Source organism: Aethalodelphis obliquidens, unplaced genomic scaffold (assembly GCF_003676395.1).
Source record: "Aethalodelphis obliquidens isolate GAN/ISIS:26980383/991018 unplaced genomic scaffold, ASM367639v1 scaffold29, whole genome shotgun sequence".
Classification (NCBI taxonomy): Eukaryota; Metazoa; Chordata; class Mammalia; order Artiodactyla; family Delphinidae; genus Aethalodelphis; species Aethalodelphis obliquidens.
This window is the reverse complement of record NW_020837973.1, coordinates 14,217,585-14,236,537: the sequence shown is the minus strand read 5'-3', so window position 1 is coordinate 14,236,537 and position 18,953 is coordinate 14,217,585. Positions and strand designations below refer to the sequence as shown.

At 44.3% G+C, this 18,953-nt stretch overlaps 1 protein-coding gene across 2 annotated transcripts in view; it reads left to right on the top strand.

Moving 5' to 3' along the window:
- Positions 1-18,953, top strand: part of MYO10 (myosin X) — a 215,532-nt gene that overhangs the window by 42,708 nt on the left and 153,871 nt on the right. The window contains exon 2 of one of the 2 annotated variants that reach the window (XM_027125356.1): positions 5,231-5,329. The exons of the other annotated variant lie outside the window; for it this stretch is intronic. Coding sequence (XP_026981157.1) covers positions 5,231-5,329 — 99 coding nt within the window. The remainder of the gene's footprint in view (positions 1-5,230; positions 5,330-18,953) is intronic. 2 annotated transcript variants of the gene reach the window in all.

Genomic DNA, 18,953 nt, shown 5'->3' with positions numbered 1-18,953 from the left:
GTGATTTCTAGTATATGGCTATTATGAATAATGCCGCTACGAATGTTTGCTTACAAGGCTTTTTAGAATTTTTTTTTTTTTTTTTTGAGAAGGTAGATACCTGGGAGTTGAATTCTTGGGACATACGGTGAGATTATGTTTTGATTTTTAAGAAACCGCCAAACCGTTTTCCAAGGTGGATATAACATTTTATATCACTGCCAGTTTCTCCACATTGTCACCAGCACTTGGTATGGTCAGTCTTTTTTTTATTAGAGCCAGGAAATCATTTGTTGGCAATGGAAACCTTATTTTTGAAGGGATGGTATTACTCGCCGCCTTATAGGATTGCTCTAAAGGTCAAAGAGGTGGGAATTTTCTGTGCAAGTGCTTTGTCTTGTAAAACTATTACTGCTGATTATGTGCAGAAAAAGTTTTTAGAAGTTGAATTTAACACGTATCTGTCTCAGATTAAGATGAAAACGTCCCAAGTTTTAATAAAACATCTATTTTATGATCAAACTTGTTCCACCTACTTTTAAAGGCGTATCTTTGCTCCAATTGTGAGTTTTCTCCATCGGCTAGGAGCTTTCTCCATATGCCTGCATTGTACATTAAATTATCAGTCTTATTTAACAGTGAGAGAATATAATGGTTTGCATATGGTGGGCACATTTTTCTTCCCCACTCAAACTTGGATGGTCTGGTAAATGTCTTTCTGTGATTTCGTTTTCAGATGCTTGTGGGTGGCCTCTTTCCTGGACCTGGGCATATGTGTTCTATTCTAATGGAATGGAAGCAGAAAGTTTGGGGGATGAGAGAAACCACCCAGAACAATCTATGTAAAAATATCCATTTCACCAGTTTTACTTTGCAATTCTGATTCTATGAAAATTGCCTGTTTAAACTTTTTCAAAGAACAAAGGGAGTGTTTCGAATGCATTTCCCTTCCTGTCTGGGGAAGATACCGCTGTAGGTTTAGGAAAACTGGCCAGTGGGGCTCTAGATTTGAAATCTGGGCGGATTTTGTAAAACTTGTTTATTAGCAGCTCTTCACACCTCTTGAGAAAGACCTTTGGACTAAGGAGGTTGAGCTGTGTGTTTGTTCATGTAGGAAGGACTGTGTCAACAAGGGCTTGGTCATACTTTCAAATGAGAAGGTGAAAAGAACAAGAAAACTCAAGTAAAAGAAACTGCATGCAGTGTACCCCCTGGGAGTTGGGAGGTTTATATTAATTCTGGTGACAGTTTATATTAATTCAGTAATGTTTCATAACATACTGTTTATTCATACTAAATAGACAGTTTTGATACTTGGTCAACAGGGGCATGAAATCCTTTTTGATCAAAGCAAAGCAGATGATGGTCATAGCAAACAAAGCTTTGGATTCAGGATTCTGGGTTGGAGGTCCACTGTGAATTATTTTATGGTTTTACCTAATGAGTAAAAGTTTTTACCTTATGAGTTTGAAAATTCCCATTTAAGTGAGTGTGTGTGTGTGTGTATGAGTGTACACGGAGGTATTTGAAAGCTTTCAATGTTGCAGTCTCTGACATGTGAATTTTAAAAAGAATGAAAAAGTAGTTCAGGCACTTGGAAGTCTCTTTCTAGAACATTACAAATACTGCAGTTTGGGTGTGGAATGATATTTGAAAGAGAGCAGTCTTAGAGATGCCTGTAGTAAACGCCCTTTTTGGAAAGGAGCTGTTTGCTAATAAAGAAATCGGGACTGACAAACAGTCGTGTCCTTCTTTCTGGACGTTACCTGTGTCTTAGCCCAAAGTGGGATTCGGAGGTCTGTGACTGACCTGTGCAGGCATGGCAACTCGGCCATGTTGGTGTTACGTGTGTTCTTTAAATAAGACAGTTCAGGGTTTATAGAGAAACACTTCATACTCATTTTTGATGCTCTTTTCCATCTTTATCATGGAGAATTTCAACCCCTCTACGGAGGGAGGGTTGAAGAAGTTTGGAGTTAACAACTTAAAATTCCCACAATAAAGAGAAAGGGGATACCCATGTGGAGGTCCTTGTATAGAGTTGTAGCGGGGATGCTGGGAGAGTCACAGAACTCGTAAGGGAAACAGGAGCCGGTGCCGTTTTAACCTTGGGCTCCAGCCACCTTGATCTTGGCGGAAACGCTTGTGGAACCTCATGCACATGTGGCCCTGCCTCTGGGTCCCCCTCCTTCCAGAGCCCCAGGGTCTAGCTTGCTGACCCCAAATGCTTTCATTGAACTCAAGGGTGACTTACGAGGGATCCTGAGTCACAGTGCTGACAACAAACGTTTTAGGTCCTGGCTGGTGTATTTTAAGCAGGATCAACATTGGCACTGAGGGAGTAACTTGTAAGTTGGATTTTTATATATTAAATTTTCCCTTTTAGAAGGAGTTGTGTGTGATAACTGAACACTTAAAGGGACCTTTGTGTGTTAGTTGTTGACTGACCTATTAGCGCATTTTATTGATTTCTGAATTACTTTAAGGAGACAGTGTGATGTGTGGAAAGAGCATGGAATTAGGAATTGGAAAGATTTGAGACCTGGCTTGGTCACCAGCTGTGTGACATTAGGTAAGGACTTAAGCTCTGAACTTCAGTTTCGGGGCAGGGATTCCTTTCTTACCAAAGATTAGGTTAGTATTAGTATTATTGAGGCTCTTAGCATGTGACTGTGACACCTCATGGGCACTCCATTACTGGAAGCTACTATTTATGCTATTAGTAACACAACTTAAAGTAGCATAAAGTGATGGGTATACTTAGTTTACTTTTATATTGCTTTCCCCCTGCCATCTCTCTGTGTTGAGAGTGACAGTAGTCCCTTAAACTAGAAGTTGAATGTATAACCAATATATTTTTAATATTTCACTTAACATTTCAAATCAAAAGAGAAATTAGGGCTTCCCTGGTGGCGCAGTGGTTGGGAGTCCACCTGCCGATGCAGGGGACACGGGTTCGTGCCCCGGTCCGGGAGGATCCCACATGCCGCGGAGCGGCTGGGCCCGTGAGCCATGGCCGCTGAGCCTGCGCGTCCGGAGCCTGTGCTCCACAACGGGAGAGGCCACAACAGTGAGAGGCCCGCGTACAGCAAAAAAAACCCCAGAAATTAAGCAGATCAATGAAATGAGGTTGAAAGTTCTAGAAGAAGTTTATGTGCTATTTCAAGTGATAATTTTGGTATTAAATTTCCACTCTTTCATTTTTGTTGGAGTTGATGAAATTGTTGAGCAGAGTAGAAATAACATAATGAGATACTAAAGCGATTTCAGCACATTGGGTATACATAAGTCATAAAGGTAATTCTCTTTAAAAAATAAGTATTTGTTTATTGAAGTATAGTTGATTTAGAATATTGTGTTAGTTGCAGGTGTATAGCATAGTGATTTACTAGTTTTGCAGATTATATTCCATTATAGGTTAATGGATATTATGTAAGATAATGGATATGATTCCCTGTGCTATAGAGTATATCCTTGTTGCTTATCTATTTTATGTATAATAGTTTGTATTTGTTAATCCCATACCCCTAATTTGTCCCTCTTCCCTCCCTTTGGTAACCACTAGTTTGTTTTCTGTATCTGTGAGTCTGTTCCTGTTTTGCATATACATTCATTTGTGTTATTTTTTTAGATTCCACATATAAGTGATATCATACAGTATTTGTCTTTCTCTGTCTTACTTCACCAAGCATAATTGATCTAGGTCCATCCACGTTGCTGCAACTGGCAGTATTTCATTATTGTTTATGGCTGAGTAATTTTCACATGCACACACACACACATACACACATCTTCTTTATCCAGTTGTCTGTTGATGGGCACTTGGGTTGCTTCCCTGTCTGGCTGTTGTAAATAGTGCTGCTGTGAACACTGGGGTAAGTGTTTCTTTTGGAACTAATGTTTTTGTTTTTTCTGGATATGTACCCAGGAGTGGAATTGCTGGATCATGTCGTAGTTCAACTTTTAGTTTTTTAAGGAACCTCCGTACTGTTTGCATAGTGGCTGCACCAATTTACATTCGCATCACCATGTACAAGAATTCCCATAAAGATAACTCTTTATAATTTGATCAGTGAACACCCAATAATTTCTTCAAACTTTTTTTTATCCCTTGTCCTTGAAAACAAACAGTTTTCATGTTGTGAAATCAAAGAAAGAGGAAATTCAGCATTGAAAAGCTAAGTATTATGGTTGTCATTTTCTTTGCCCAGTGGAGAAATAAAAAAGGGAAATGAAATCAATGCCAAAAAATTGTGCCCCAGGTTAAAACAGTAGGATCTGGAAGTTGTTATCTGTTGGGATATCATCGCAAACTTTGCGGTGCATTTGGTGTCTGGTGGAATCCTACCAAAATTCACACCAGTGGATTGGGTTGTGATATTTACTAAAAAATAATCCCTCCCTTGGAGAGTCTAGTTGACACGTGGATTTGGTCCAAGTAGGAAGTCAGTGGAGTGTCCTGATGCCCTCCAAGTGGGCAAGTGCATGGGGCTTGGACCCGGGAAGATGGAGCCTGAAGGTCCCAAAGAGTTCTTGACTTGGGGTGAAGCAGTGTGGTGACCTGGTTAAACTTGTGGTTTCTGGATGTGTGATGCTGGGCAAGTTTCTTTACCTCTAGGCCTCCACTTCTCCATCTGTAAAATGGGATGATAATGGTGCTTGCCTTAAAGCGTGTATGTGAAGATATAATCCATATAAATCAATTGCATTTTAATTAATTAATTTTTTGGTTTTGGCTGTGTTGGGTCTTCATTGCTGCACGCGGGCTTCCTCTGTTTGCGGCGAGCGGGGGCTACTTTTCGTTGCAGTGCACGGGCTTCTCATTGCGGTAGCTTCTGTTGTTGCGGAGCACAGACTCTAGGCACGCAGGCTCAGTAGTTGTGGCACACGGGCTCAGTTGCTCCGTGGCATGTGGGATCTTCCCGGACCAGGGCTCGAACCCGTGTCCCCTGCATTGACAGGTGGATTCTTAACTACTGCGCCACCAGGGAAGTCCCTCAGTTGCATTTTAGTACTATTTTCTCTGTCCTTTCTCTGTCTGGTGGGACTCTGTCTCAGTCACACTTGTACACGTGTAAGGCTGTGGGTGATGCTTTCTTTGAAGATTCATTCCTTGCTTATTTGAGAAAGATGTTTGCTTTTCAAAAGGTGATTTTTAAGGAATGTAGTAGTCATAGTAATTTTAAGAGTGGTGTTTTGCCACAAAATGCAATCCAAACTCATAGTTAAATCCTGCTTGTTTTGTTTACAGGGAACACGGGTCTGGCTGAGAGAAAATGGCCAGCATTTTCCAAGTACTGTAAATTCCTGTGCAGAGGGCGTCATTGTCTTCCGGACGGACTATGGTCAGGTGAGCAGAGTCCCTGCAGCTTCGTGACATCCGTGTTCTGCTTCCTTGGGTGACCCTACGTAAGGGCACGTGTGCTTATTCTCCTCGCCCTTCATACCTTAAACATCTTTTCTAAGTGATACAACAGAATCCCAAAAGGAATGTGTAATGCACACCTCGAGTGTGTGAGCGACACAATAAAAAATTCTCCCAAGTCGAAATCAAAGTGTTCTAACTAGTACTGGACAGAAGAGCACCACACTTGGCTGGTTTCCTTCCTGGGGATCAAGAAGAATCAGAAGTATAGGGTGCAAGCAATTTGAGAAAAAGTTCAAATATATCAATATTTCCCGATTGGTTTCATGACCACGTTCCCTTAAAATTCGTCAACTTTCCTAGTGTTGGAAGTACTGGCCTGCCAGTGAGACTGTAGCAGTGTCCTGGTCCCTGTAAGGACAGGATGCACCAAACCACCTAACCTGAGCCTCTTCATCAGCTTGTGAAGCAACTGAAAAAGCTCCTTCTGTTTGTGGGAACCACTGCTCCAGGGCCCCTATTCTTCAGTGTAAAACAAGTGAAAAGCCATATCACTGAAAACAAATACCTGAATCCAGAAACTGGCCCACTGCTTATATTTGGACAATGGTGAAAGGAGCCCAGTTTCTCCATTTTATAAGGAAACCAATTAAAATTTTTTTAAATTGAAATATAGTTAATTTACAATGTTGTGTTAGTTTCAGGTGTATAGCACAGTGATTCAGTTATATAGAAATTTTTTTTCCAGATTCTTTTCCATTATAGGTTATTACAAGATATTGAGTAGAGTTCGCTGTGCTACACAGTAGGTCCTTGTTGGTTACCTATCTTATATATAGTCGTGTGTGTCTTTAATCCCAAGGAATTTTAATTTTAGAAATGGGTACCTCCCACAGAGACACATATTAAAATTGAAGACATAAAGGACTAAAATGACATCATATGCGAGTATTTCAAACTCTCAGTTGCTGAATTTTGTTTGCAAGTTGTGTTGAGAACAAAACCTTCAAGGTCAGTGTTGTATAGTTTGCGGCTGATGGGCTACTTGGTTATCAAAACCTTGAGCAGAGATGATCCTCTTGGTGGTACATTCCTCATTTCTTGGATTAATAAGCAGTGATGTTTCTGGGCTATTTTGCAATTCCTCAGTTACTTTTTCATCCGAGAGTCTTGAATGGTGCTTCAGTATTTGTCTGTTGATGAAGATATAGCTGTGATGTGCAATGGAGAGAGGGGGGTGGTGGGTGCAGGGAGAGGGGAGCAAAGAGACCACTGGGAATCCAGTGTCTCCCAGTCACTGATGCCCCGTCTGGTCTCTTTCCCATCAGGTTCTCGGGTAGTGTGATGTGACCTGTAAACTAAGGACCAAGTGACCTGGCCAGCATTTTTCTGTCTTGCCTTCACTCCTCCCCTCTTGCCATCTCACTTTCCCCAGATGAGAATTCAGTTTCTTTCAGGCCTTGTACATACTTTTCAAGATGATAATAAAAAAGGGAAAACAGTATTTAAACCGTGTACCTGACTTGACAGAACTTAATGGGGAATTCTTTTCTATTTTTGTCGACTTATTATTTTGTTTGTTTGTTTTTCTCCCTATAACTATTTTTATTACATTACAATAATTAGGTCTACTTATGTTTTAATCCCAAAGATACTTTACTTTTTTCCCCTTTTTTTCCTCTTAAGAAAAATTGTGATAAAAACCACATAACGTTAAAATTCCCATCTTAACCACGTTGAAATGTATAGTTCAGTAGTGTTAAGTCCGTTCCCGTTGTCGGGCAGTAGATTTCTAGAACTTTTTCATCTTGTAATACTGAGACTCTGTACCTAGCAAACTCTTAATTCCCCATCTCACCTCCCCCAGCACTTGGTAACCACCTTTCTACTTTCTGTCTCTATGATTTTGACTCCTTTAGATACTTATATGAGTGGAATCATAACAGCATTTGTCCTTTTCTGTTACTGGCTTATTTTGCTTAACGGAGTGTCTTGGAGATTCTGAGGATGCTTTCTGTTCCTATCAAACTTCGCTTTGCTCCGCAGAGGCGTCACAGCAATTCTAGCAGCCTGTTAGTGCTACTTACTGTCGGTGTCGCGTGGTCAGCAGTCTGTGTCCTGTGACACCATTGCCAGCTGGTCAATGGGCAGCCCTCCGTGAGGCATGGAAAGGGTTGGTCAGGTCAGCAATTCTCTTCCTTCTTGACGGTACTTATGGATTATGGCTTTAGAAAGAACTAAACCAGAAAAGCATATACTTAAACGTGGAAACAACTCCCAAATTTGACTTCGAGTCTTCAATCGGTCATCAAATCCTTGGTCTTACACTGTCCGCTCTGTCATTCCCAAGTATGACAACTGTAATTAGCTTGGTGACCCATGTAGGAAATACAGGGTTTAAAATGTGACAGAAGTGAGGCAGGTTGGAAAGACATGGATCAGGAGCTGGCAGTGGCCAGAAGACTTTTGTTTCTCTCTTTTCTGACCTACTTCTTCCTCTCTTGACATTACAGATTCCCTGTGGAACATACAGGCGTAGCCACCAAGGGTTAGAAGTTCATTACCTGGTTCTGGTCCCCAGGACAGACACACCTGCTGTTTATCTGATATAGATTTCTGAAGGAATCAGGGCCAGAGATGTAGAGCATGACCTTGTCCTGATCAAACCCGTGGTAACTTTTCAAAGTATGGGCTAATTTCAGCCCAATTTGGTATGTTGTTAAAGGGTGTTAGGATATTGGTGTTTCTACAGAAAGGGAGAATGGGGCGTTATTGAATGGGCCCAGAGTTTTAGTTTGGGAAGATGAAAAAGTTCTGAAGATGCATCATGGTGATGGTTGCACAACAATGTGACTGTGCTTGATGCCACTGAACTGTACACTTAAAATTTGCCATTGTCATCCTTTTTATGTCAGTGTGTACATCTTCCCACAGTAGAAAAAAGATATCAGCGTTTGAGGTCAAATGGTAACGGGTAAAAGCTGTCAAGTGGGTATTGTTCTGTATCTCTATAAACAGTTCCAGTTTTTTTATTTTTATGTTACCAAAATAGGACCGCTCAGAATCTGTGAACAGCTTCCAAACGATTAGTTGAATTTCGCTTTGGTTTACTGTACAGGAGTCACCTGGGGGTCTTGTTTCGGATGCAGCTTCTGATCGGCAGGTCTGGGCTGGGGGCTGAGAGTCTGCATTTCTCACCAGCTACCTGGTGGCATGGATGCTGCGGGTCCGTGTTTGAGTCGGAGAACTGCCTTAGGGTCGTAGTTACTACAGTGAAGAGCAGGAATTACTCTCAGTCCCCTGTGGACTACCCGTGCTACTGTTTCGGACGAAGCAAATGTAAGGAAAAGAGCTTGAGGCAGCGGTGGAAAATTTTCCCCAGGCCCTGAGAAGCTTTCCCTTCCTCTCTGTGCATTCCATCCCTCCCCCCACCCCACCCCCAATTCCAGCAGTCATTTCACCTCAAGCGTGGCCAGGGATTGTGCTGACTGCGGCGAAATAGTGCTCAGGTGGATTAAAAAGCAGTTTTCAAAATCCTGTTTCGTGTCGGAAACCAAGCGGAGCTACGAGTAACTAAAATCCTAAAATGAGGTCACGGGGACGGGGGTAGATAGGAGATCACGCGGTGTTGTTTTTTGGTGAGAGCCCTAAAGGGCCCGTTTTCTTACTTCATTCAGTCTCTGAGGGTTTTGCACATTTGCTCAGCTATTCTTTTTTCGCCAAGGAGATAGTTTTATGTTAATCTACAATTCCATCCCACACCAAAATTTAAACTGCTGTAGGTTGGTCCCAGGAGTGCAGGGGACCAAAACGTTCCCATTTGACTCATAACTTACGTTATACTCGCTGTGAAGTATTTGCCGATGGGAAAAGAAAAGTGCGAGTGACATGCTAACACACTTTGAAAAAATGCATAGTTGTGGCTTCTGGAGCACGAAGCACGTGGGTAGGTCAGCACGTGCTCTGCAAGTTAGAAATGACTTGTCTTCTTGCACGTGAAGCCTTGGACAGAGTTGTAGAAGAGCACCGTGCTTTTGTGGCTCTGCAGGGTCCATATTTGGCTAAAAGATCGACTCTGGTGAACAGGGTAGGATGGAAGTTGGCACTGAATGTTTTTGTCTTTTCTAAAACGTTCACCAGGCATGTGGGTGATCACTGAAGCACCCTTTTGGAACATTGTAGAATTGACTAATGAGTTTTAAATTAGATTTTTTACTTTGAGAGTCAACTATTTTATTATCCTTCCTGAAAAGAGCCTAATTTGATCGCTCTGAAATAGCTTATAGTGATATCAATTTACCTAATTGTACTTTAAGGGGTAGGTTTTTAACTTACCCCAGTCAACTTAATCAAGACACTTACTCTCTGCAACCATCCTGTTGGGTTTTCTGTTTGCATTGTCTCTCTGTGGGGTCTCCTGAAATATTTTACTGGCTGGAGAATTAATCATCCCAATCTACAAGTAAATGCCCTCCTCCCTGCCCTTCTCTTATTTGCACCAAGTATAATTAGACTCGGTTTTAAAAGTTATTCTTCTCATTTTATTAATCCACAAAAAGGCCTTTAGATTGCCTGGTTCTTTCAAGTCATCCCCCACCCTCCAAGATGGTCAGAATTCCGCAGGCCACACAGGAAACATAACTCTCATCATTTATAATCACGTCTCCCATTTAAAGCCATCTCTAACCTTTTGGGTTTGACCTTCACTTTGACTTGTTAAAATTAATACTGTGGGCCGAGTTTTGTCGAACTGGATGATGGGTTAGTGTAGTGATTTTTCATTGCATTTTTGGTTATTTTTCATACACTTTCTGCTCTGTCCAGATGCTTTTCTTTGCTTTTTTTTACCCCTTCACTTTGCCCCCATTGATGGGTGTCTTTTTGTGTCCCTTGAATGTCCTATGGATGCGGCAGCTTTTTGACCTCTCCGCATCCCGTACGGGTCCACTCCTGCGTCACAGAGAAATCTCCCGCGAGCCTGTTGAGTGCTGGAAGATTGACCGCGGCACAGCCCAGAATGTCTCCCATTTCAGAGCTCCGAAGGTTACCCTGCAACCCCCCTTATTGTCAGGAATCAGACAACTAGAACTGAGTGATTTCATCTTGAGGTGGGAACAGGTCAGATCTGACTTCTCGAGGGAAGTGTGGAGCCTGGAGCTTTTAACAGAGTTGAGAATGTCATCTGAGAGGAAGCTGACTGCGCACGCTGGCCCCGGAGAGCCCAGGAATGCCAGCCCTTTTCAGCAGCCGCAGAAGCTGCCTTCCTGGCTTCACTGGCAAAGCCAGTTGGCAGAGACAGGTGCCGGCGTAAAGAGGTCTCCCCCGCCAGCTCCTTCTCTGTGAGCGGATGCGGAGTGAGCGAGCAGCAGTCGGCATGGCCCCCCAGGTCGGGTAGGGCCCCCCCAGGGCAGCTCCCGTGAATGGTGGCGGCAGGCGGGGGGAAACCAGCAGGGAGACAGCTAAACTTACAAAGATGGAGGGAAGGAGTTTGGGGGGACGACGTTAATGATGCAGAAGTGGTGTCATTAGGATACTGTGACTCTCAGAGCCGAATTCTTGAACAACAGGACAGAGTCTTTGTAGTCAGCTGGCCTGCACGTAATTCTGTTGCTTTTATGTTGTTCAAAGAAAGAAAAAAGCAGGGCTTCCCTGGTGGCGCAGTGGTTAAGAATCCGCCTGCCAATGGAGGGGACACGGGTTCGAGCCCTGGTCCGGGAAGATCCCACATGCCGCAGAGCAACTGGGCCCGTGTGCCACAACTACTGAAGCCCACGTGCCGCAACTACGGAAGCCCATGTTCTACAACTGCTGAAGCCCGCATGGCTGGAGCCCGTGCTCCGCAACAAGAGAAGCCACCGCAATGAGAAGCCTGTGCACCGGAGCGAAGAGTAGCCCCCGCTCACCGCAACTAGAGAAAGCCCGCACACAGCAACGAAGATCCAACGCAGCCAGAAATAAATAAATAAAATAAATAAATTTAAAACAAACAAAAAACCAAAAAGTATATTCTGTCCCCTTTTCAATCTTTCTTCTCCTTTTTGGTAAAGAGAAACAGTCTTATATTAATGCACTTATTTGGGGGAAACTTTACCCATTTTTTCCTCAAAAGGAGAGAAACATTATATTTTCGCTCCCTGTAGCCCCTCAAGTGTCAGGTATCCCTGGTGTTGCAGTCGGTGCTTCCAGCCAAATTAACCTGTGGGTTCCGTTGAACCATAGGAAGTCGCCATCTCTGTAGGATGAGGGAGCTGAAAAGGCAGTTTCCTGTGGTTATGCCTAAGAGTGTGTTAATTGCCCTCTATTTTAATTGTGTGTTTTAGCTTATCGATATGTTTTTGATTTAAAGGTAGAATTTTTGGCATACAGTAAAGTTTAACAAAGTAGTTTTTTTGCAGTCCAGTTGAGAGCCAAAGCATATCCCTAAAATAGTATATACAGCCCTGGCTTTTGGGGTACCACTGCCATATTAAATTCTGTTGTGTGTATGTCTGTGTGTTTGTTAACAGCTATGACATTGTATTCCTTTTGGGGTTTTCAATTTTTTGGATGGGTGTGTAAAATATTTGCTATGATTGATCTCTCCTGCAAAGGTCCAAAAATTTTTTTTAATTTTAACCATTTTTGGAATGGAAGTATAGTTAATTTACAATGTTGTGTTAGTTTCAGGTATATAGCAAAGTGATTCAGTTATACATATGTATAAATATCTATTCTTTTTCAGATTCTTTTCCATTATAGGTTATTACAAGATATTGAATGTAGTTCCCTGTGCTATACAGTAGGTCCTTGTTATCTTTTTTTTTTTTTTTTTGCGGTACGCGGGCCTCTCACTGTTGTAGCCTCTCCCGTTGCGGAGCACAGGCTCCGGACATGCAGGCTCAGCGGCCATGGCTCACGGGCCCAGCCACTGCGCGGCATGTGGGATCTTCCCGGACCGGGGCACGAACCCGTGTCCCCTGCGTCGGCAGGCGGACTCCCAACTACTGCGCCACCAGGGAAGCCCTCCTTGTTGTCTGTTTTATATACAGTGCTTTGTTAATCCAAAGCTCCTAATTTATCCCTCTCCTCTCCCCCTTCCCCTTTGGTAACCATAAATTTGTTTTCTATGTCTGTGAGTCTATTTCTGTTTTGTAAACAAGTTCATTTGTGCCATTTTTTTGGATTCCACATGTAAGTGATATCACATGATTTTTGTCTTTCTCTGTCTGACTTACTTCAACAAATGTCCAAATTTGAGTTGAAAGAAAAATGAATGGATAAATATACAATTTATTTTTTTGAACTGGAATTTGGGCTTTCTTGTGTGTGTGTTTATTTGTAGTAAATATAAATTACACAGAATTGACTACTTTAAATGTTTTTGAGTGTACAATTCAGTGGCATTAATTACATTCATAATGTGTGCAGCCGTCACCACTATTTCCAAAACTTTTTCATCACTCCAAACAGAAACTCAGTAAGCATCAAGCACTAACTCCCTATGCAATTTGTTGTTAAACTACTTTCTTCTTGGATACCTTTTGTTGTGCTGCTTCTAGGTATACAAGCACGTTAGAAACTCTGGTTTGTATTCTTTCTTAAGGAATAGACACTGTCAAGAAAGAAGTGGTGTAGACCTAGCTCAAGAGTCCAAGGATGGAGAATTGAATGTTGACTTAGATCTGCTGACCACCGATGGGCATTTGGCGCTGACCTTGTGATGTGTGCGTGGGGGTGGACGGTGCTGCCCCTGTGGGTGGGTGAAGGGCCCTTCTCAGGAGGAAGGTGGCTGCACGGCCATCCAGAAAGCCAGAGGAAAGAGGGACATGCTTTCGACAAGCGGCAGATAATTTTTTAAAAAATCAGATGTATGTGATTTCCTTTGTTAACTTCAGTATGGGTCCATCTGTTATTCTTGGAATTCACTTCCATCAAAACAGTGCAGCTGTATTAAGCTGGGAAACTCTTAAATTCCTGTGCTTTTCTCACATTTTACTATTTCATCCTGGAAACACCCGTCTCTGAGATGGATATTAAACACCAGCCCGTGGAGTTGCTTAGAGTCAGAAGTCTATACTCTAGAGACTGAGCACCACTGGGGCTTTGTCTTGCTCTAAAGACCAAGTAGACTGTTTGTCCAACTTCCTTGGTTTAGAGTGAAAAAATTGTTCGTAGGCCTGAAAGCCACGTGGTTGACTATCTAGATCTCTTCCAAGAATCTGGTTTGGCATCTCGTGGCTCAAAGATGGAAAGTCAAATAATTTTCACTCTGGGAGTATAGGAAAAAAACAGTCTGATTGTTGGTGCACTCAGCTCCAGGAAAAAACATGTGCGTATTTGTAAATCTGCATGTGCGGACACTTGCTTACTGTAACTTGGGAAGAGGTGGTCACTCTAGCCAACGGAGGGCTTGTCTTTCCCTTTCGAGAACTTGGGTCCTGCAGAGATGTGCCTGGCCTTCCCCACCTTCATTCAGGGATGAATGCCTGGATGAAGACCTTTTCACAGAGGCCTTTTCAACCTCTCCATACAAGAGGGCCGCTACCTTGACATTGTATCATGTGCAATTATTTGATTTTTTTTTTTTTTTTCCTGTGTCTCCTCACCAAGCTCTCTGAGAATGGACACATTGCTGTGTCCTTAGCTCCTAGAAGCAGAGCCTGGCCCGTGGAGGCGCTCAAATGCTGAATGCGTGGTGAAGCTCCATTTGTAGTCAGCACGGAGCCAAGCAAGTTATTAGAATGATGTGTACTCTGTTGAGACTGTTATCATATAATGTTTTAATAAAGAAATCACAAGTCTGAACGGACCACAAGGGACAGAAGAAAAAGCCTCCTGTCACAAGAGTCCTGTTGGGAGTTTCGCTGTGTTGTTTCTATCTAAACCACCCTTAGGCCATAAGACCAGAGCACAATAAAGAGCATTGAAGATAATTAAAGGGAGTTTCTTTTTCAAAGGAACGATTTCACTTGATAGACTCCAAAAACATACAAACTGCACTTTCATTTTTCAAGGGGGAGTAGGTGGGTGTTGAGTTTGGTGCAGAATATTTTTCCAAAGTTTGGCATTTTGAAACCTGAGATGATAATTCTATATACTTCAACATCTACACTGAAACAGGAAGCAGTTTACCGTGACAAACCCGACAAGATCCACTGGTGTGCTGAGGCGCGTGGGCCGTGTCAGGTGTCACCGACCTTGGCTTGCCAAGGGTGCACACCACTTCTGTCACCTGCCCTATTCCCAGCACCTCTGAAAAATTCACCGGTGAGACCTTAAGATTCCCCTGTCTCTGGGGCCTGTCTCCCTGCTCCTTTAAGTAAATCCAGCTTAAGTGGATTGGGAATCCAGTTTATTTCTGACCCTTGCTTTCAGGACAGGCTTTGCCTTCCCACCAAGCCTTTGGACTGGTCAGCTGGGCCCCTCCCTGTCTGGCATCCCCCTGGGCGGGTGGATGGGAGGGAGGGGTTGGATCTCTGTTCACAGTATTTACTGGCCCCAGTGAGCCTCTAGCTGACCACACATACAGTGATTATGCAGGAGAGAACAGATGACTTCTGCCCTGGGTCATGACCTTCTGGGGCTTCCTGCCCTTGGTTGGGCCAACTTGTTGACTTTCTCCTTTGTGGATATCTCTCGACTTTGGCCTCCTCTTTCCTTCCTGGGTCCATTGAATGAGCCTCCTCTTTCCATCCCTTAGGCGTGCCTATTATTTGGATCCCAGCCTGCCTCTGGCCTGCCTGTGCGTCCCATCTTCGGTCCACTGCTGGATTCCAGGCTCTGCTCTGGGTAGCTCAGCCGACTTTTGCCTCTGGGAGCCTGTGGTATACCCAGCCTCTTCCTGCAACCCCCAGGAATCCTGGTCCTGCATTGCTAGTGTCCGGGCACAAAGAGAAGGGCAGATGTTTTGTTCCTTTGGACCCGTGGTTGCTTTCAGTTTTGTAGTTAGTTTAGCAAATCAAATTGCTCATACTTGAAGGTAAGCAGGAGACTACCTTGCATTCTCGATACCCATGAATACTGAAAATAATCAGCACATTAATGCTGGGTACCAAGCTCAGACCGGGTGGTAACTTACTACTGGGGGAGGTGATGCCGAAAACTGATTAAATCAAGACTCAATTTTTCTTTTTCTTTTAAGGCTTTACTACTATACCTTTATTATAAGTGTCATTTTGTGAAAAATGTATGTGAAGACTTTGAAAACAAAAACAGTTCAGAAAATTATCTATGGGAATCAGACGTGGCACCATTGAATGCTGTGTGCAATTTCAGTAGAAAATGCCGAGACAATTTATTAGAACAGATTCAGGCAGTCGTTGGGTGTGACTGAGATTCAGACCATTTCAGAAGTTCAGTTATAGACCTGTTATTTGGAACCAGTTTTCTGGAAGACTCAGTGATATGCACCGGGAATTGGTTACCCAGTCTGTCTACAAAGACCTATTGGGGTCCCCGCACTGCAAGACTTGGGATGGTGTGAAAGTCCTCTCTTGCCTGATTCCAACTTTAGCTGTCTGTTGAGTTCCACCCAGGCTGTCACTATGATGAGACTAGGGGACCACATTGTCCCACGGTCACCTCCCTGGGAGCTGTGGGAAAGGGGGGCACCCCATTTCTAAGCTGTGTCCTCCTCATGAGGGTTGGCGTTTAGGATGGGTAAAGGGAAGAGAGTGCCGTTTGCTGGTGACATCTCTCTGCGAGGCACCATGTTGCTGCATATTCCTTCCGTTTGTCCTATTTAATCCTCAACTCCCCTAGGAAGGCGTGGTCAGCCGTACTTATTGACACAGAGATTGATCTTCCGTGAAATAGCATTTCCAAGAGCCCACACTTGGTCAGTGATGAGTTAGTAGAGGTGGGGTTTGGATCCAGATTTGATCGACTTTTCACTTGATCATGTTACTTCCTCCAGAGAAGTGTGAGGTAGGACAGGGTGAGGCCAGTGATGGGGGTCGTTGCCTGTTTACCTTCTCAGGCCCGGTGACTGCCCGTCCTGACTGTTTCCCTGAGTTCATTTCTTTTCCCTCTTCAGGCCCCTGGGATTGAGTGTTCTTGTCTCCTTTCTGGTCACGACCTTTGTGCTTTCTCTTGAAGTTACTCTTGAAGATCGGTAGGTTGCACCAGTGGTACCACCTTCCCAATTTCCTCTTCCTTTGTGGTGGCTTTTTGCTCTTATTATGTTTTATTGCTCCAGGGAAATAGATGGATCGGCGAAAATCCCCCTTTTTAAAATTTTAATGTTTCATCGTCTTGTGTTCACAATCTCGTTTCCACGCTGCTGCTTCTGCCGGGGTTAGTTCTCAACCCTGGCTGCACATTAAATTCACTGGGAAGCTTCTACCAAGAGCCTTGGCCCTGCCCCAAAACAAAGAAATCAGAATCTCAGCTGGGACTCAGGCCCTGTGTGTTTTTAGAAAGCTTCCTGGGTACCACTTAATAAGCAGTCAAGTTCAGAACTATTTCGTAGACCGAATGAGCATCCTATCGAAATAGTCCATTAAAAGTTGTTGAAAAAGCACAACTTTGGCATACTGGGCTTAGAAAACGTTCATGTTACCCATGATTTCTAGGCCTTCACTTTTTCTTCTATAGCTTCTTTTCTGGACACTTAGATGGTTCTGTGGAATGTCTCCAGTGCCCACAGTTTCTCTGAGAACTCAGTTCCCTCTGTCCGTCCAGCTGTCCACTGGGGCCTCATCTCCAAGGGACCCTGGAGTGCCCCCGTCTCCCTCTTTCTCCAGGGAATTGAACCGTTCTTGGTCTTTCCATCTCCACCTCTCTAGTCACACCCTCTCTAGTTGGATACTCTGTTTGAGTGGGACATTTGGGTTCAAACGTCCCAAACACTAGTGCGGTGTTGGTCCGTGTGTGAGTCTCCGGCTGGCTGCTTCATAATCAGTCATCAGGGCCCTCGTGAAAGACGCAGCTTCCTTGGTCCTCTTTCCCATCTGCCAAGTCCACGTTTCTGTGCAGGTGGTCCAGGGGTCTGTAGTTTAACAAGGTTCCCAGGTGATGCCTTTCATGGTGAAATTGGAGAACCACAGACTCAGCGTGTACTGTGACCTGAGATAAATTCTCCCCGTCTCATTTGCTGTTTACTTCAAATTGTGCTGCTCCCTGCCCTGTGAGGCCCGGGGCTCCGGGGGAGGACCTGTCCTTCCTGACGCTGTGACCCTGCAGACAGGTTTCGTTCTTTCCTTGTCCGCATCTTCCTCATGCCTGCAGTCCTGCCTCCTTTCCTTTCTGTGTCTGGAACAGAACCCGGCGTTTGGGCACCTCTTCTGGCTGTGAGGCACTGTGAAGGTTTCTCTAATATGTACTGGGAGAAATCCCAGCGCTAAAGCAGTTTCCTGGAATCCCTCCACTGAGCTCCACGCACGGAGGCTGTCCGTGATGGTCTTTGTGTTCCAACAATTCAGTGAAGTTATATTGGTTTCTGAGGGAACCTTATCTGTTTCTACCTCAAGGCAAGAGGGAGGCGGTTGGGGTCTGAAGGAAGGATAAGGTCCTGGGGTGAAAGCAAGGCCTGGGGAGGGGGAGGGGCGGGGATGTAAAGGCACAGGCAGTAAGGGGCCTGTTTCCTGCACCCCTCCAGCCCTGCACTCGCCCTGTGGCTTGGACAGCCCCACGTGGGCTGGATGAGATGCAGAGCCAAGGAGGGATGGGTGAGTGGCAAGCAGCTGCCCCGCGCTGGAGAGGACAGGGGCTTATTTCCAACCAGTGGGTGCCTGCCTCTTCTGCTAACTTCTGCCTAAGGAGTGTCTGTTACTCAGACCTGCAGCGAAAGCGTGACTGACTTCCAGCTTTTATTTCAGACCGATTGCGCTGCCTTTTTAAGGTAAGGATTCAAACCACACAGGCACGTGGGAGGCATGGTGCCCAGGGAGGGGGCCCCGTGACCCTTCCAGGGCGATGGGCACGGTCAGTATACTGCTCTGTGTGCGTCGTCAGGCTGTCTGTTTGTGCTGTGTGCAAATGAAACCTCGGTGATGTTCTAAAAAGTAACATCTAGCTTGTTTGAAGGCAGCTGTTTGTATTGAAGTTACATATGTCGTGAACACAGCATGACTGAACTCAGTAAAGTTGATGTAATTACTCCAGTGTTGAACTGAAGCAGCAGTGGCAAACCATGGCCTGTGCCCAATGCCTGTTTCCATACAGCTTACAAGCCAAGAATGGTTCTTCCATTTTCAAATGTTTGCAGAAACATCAAAAGAATGATATTTTATGACACATGAAAATGATAAGAAAGTCAAATTTGAGGAAGTTTTATTGGACACAGCCATGCCCATTCATTGGTTTATCTAAGACTGAGTTCAAGCTACAGTGGCACAGTCAGGAGCCAGAAAGCCTCAAGTTAACCATCTGGCCCTTTGCAGAAAACGTTTGCTAAACCTGATCTAAAGGATCATTTTCCCCAGTTACTTCTGATGTGATGTTTAGTGCTGCAGGGGCCCTTCCAGTGCTTCCCAGTCCTGGCTACACATCGGAGTCACTGGAGGGGTTACTAATTGGGATGCTTGGGCCCCTACACCCAGCCCAGTGGTACAGCCTCTCTGGAGGCGAGCCCAGGACCCAGTGGTACGGCCTCTCCGGAGGTGAGCCCGGGCCCCAGCGGTACGGCCTC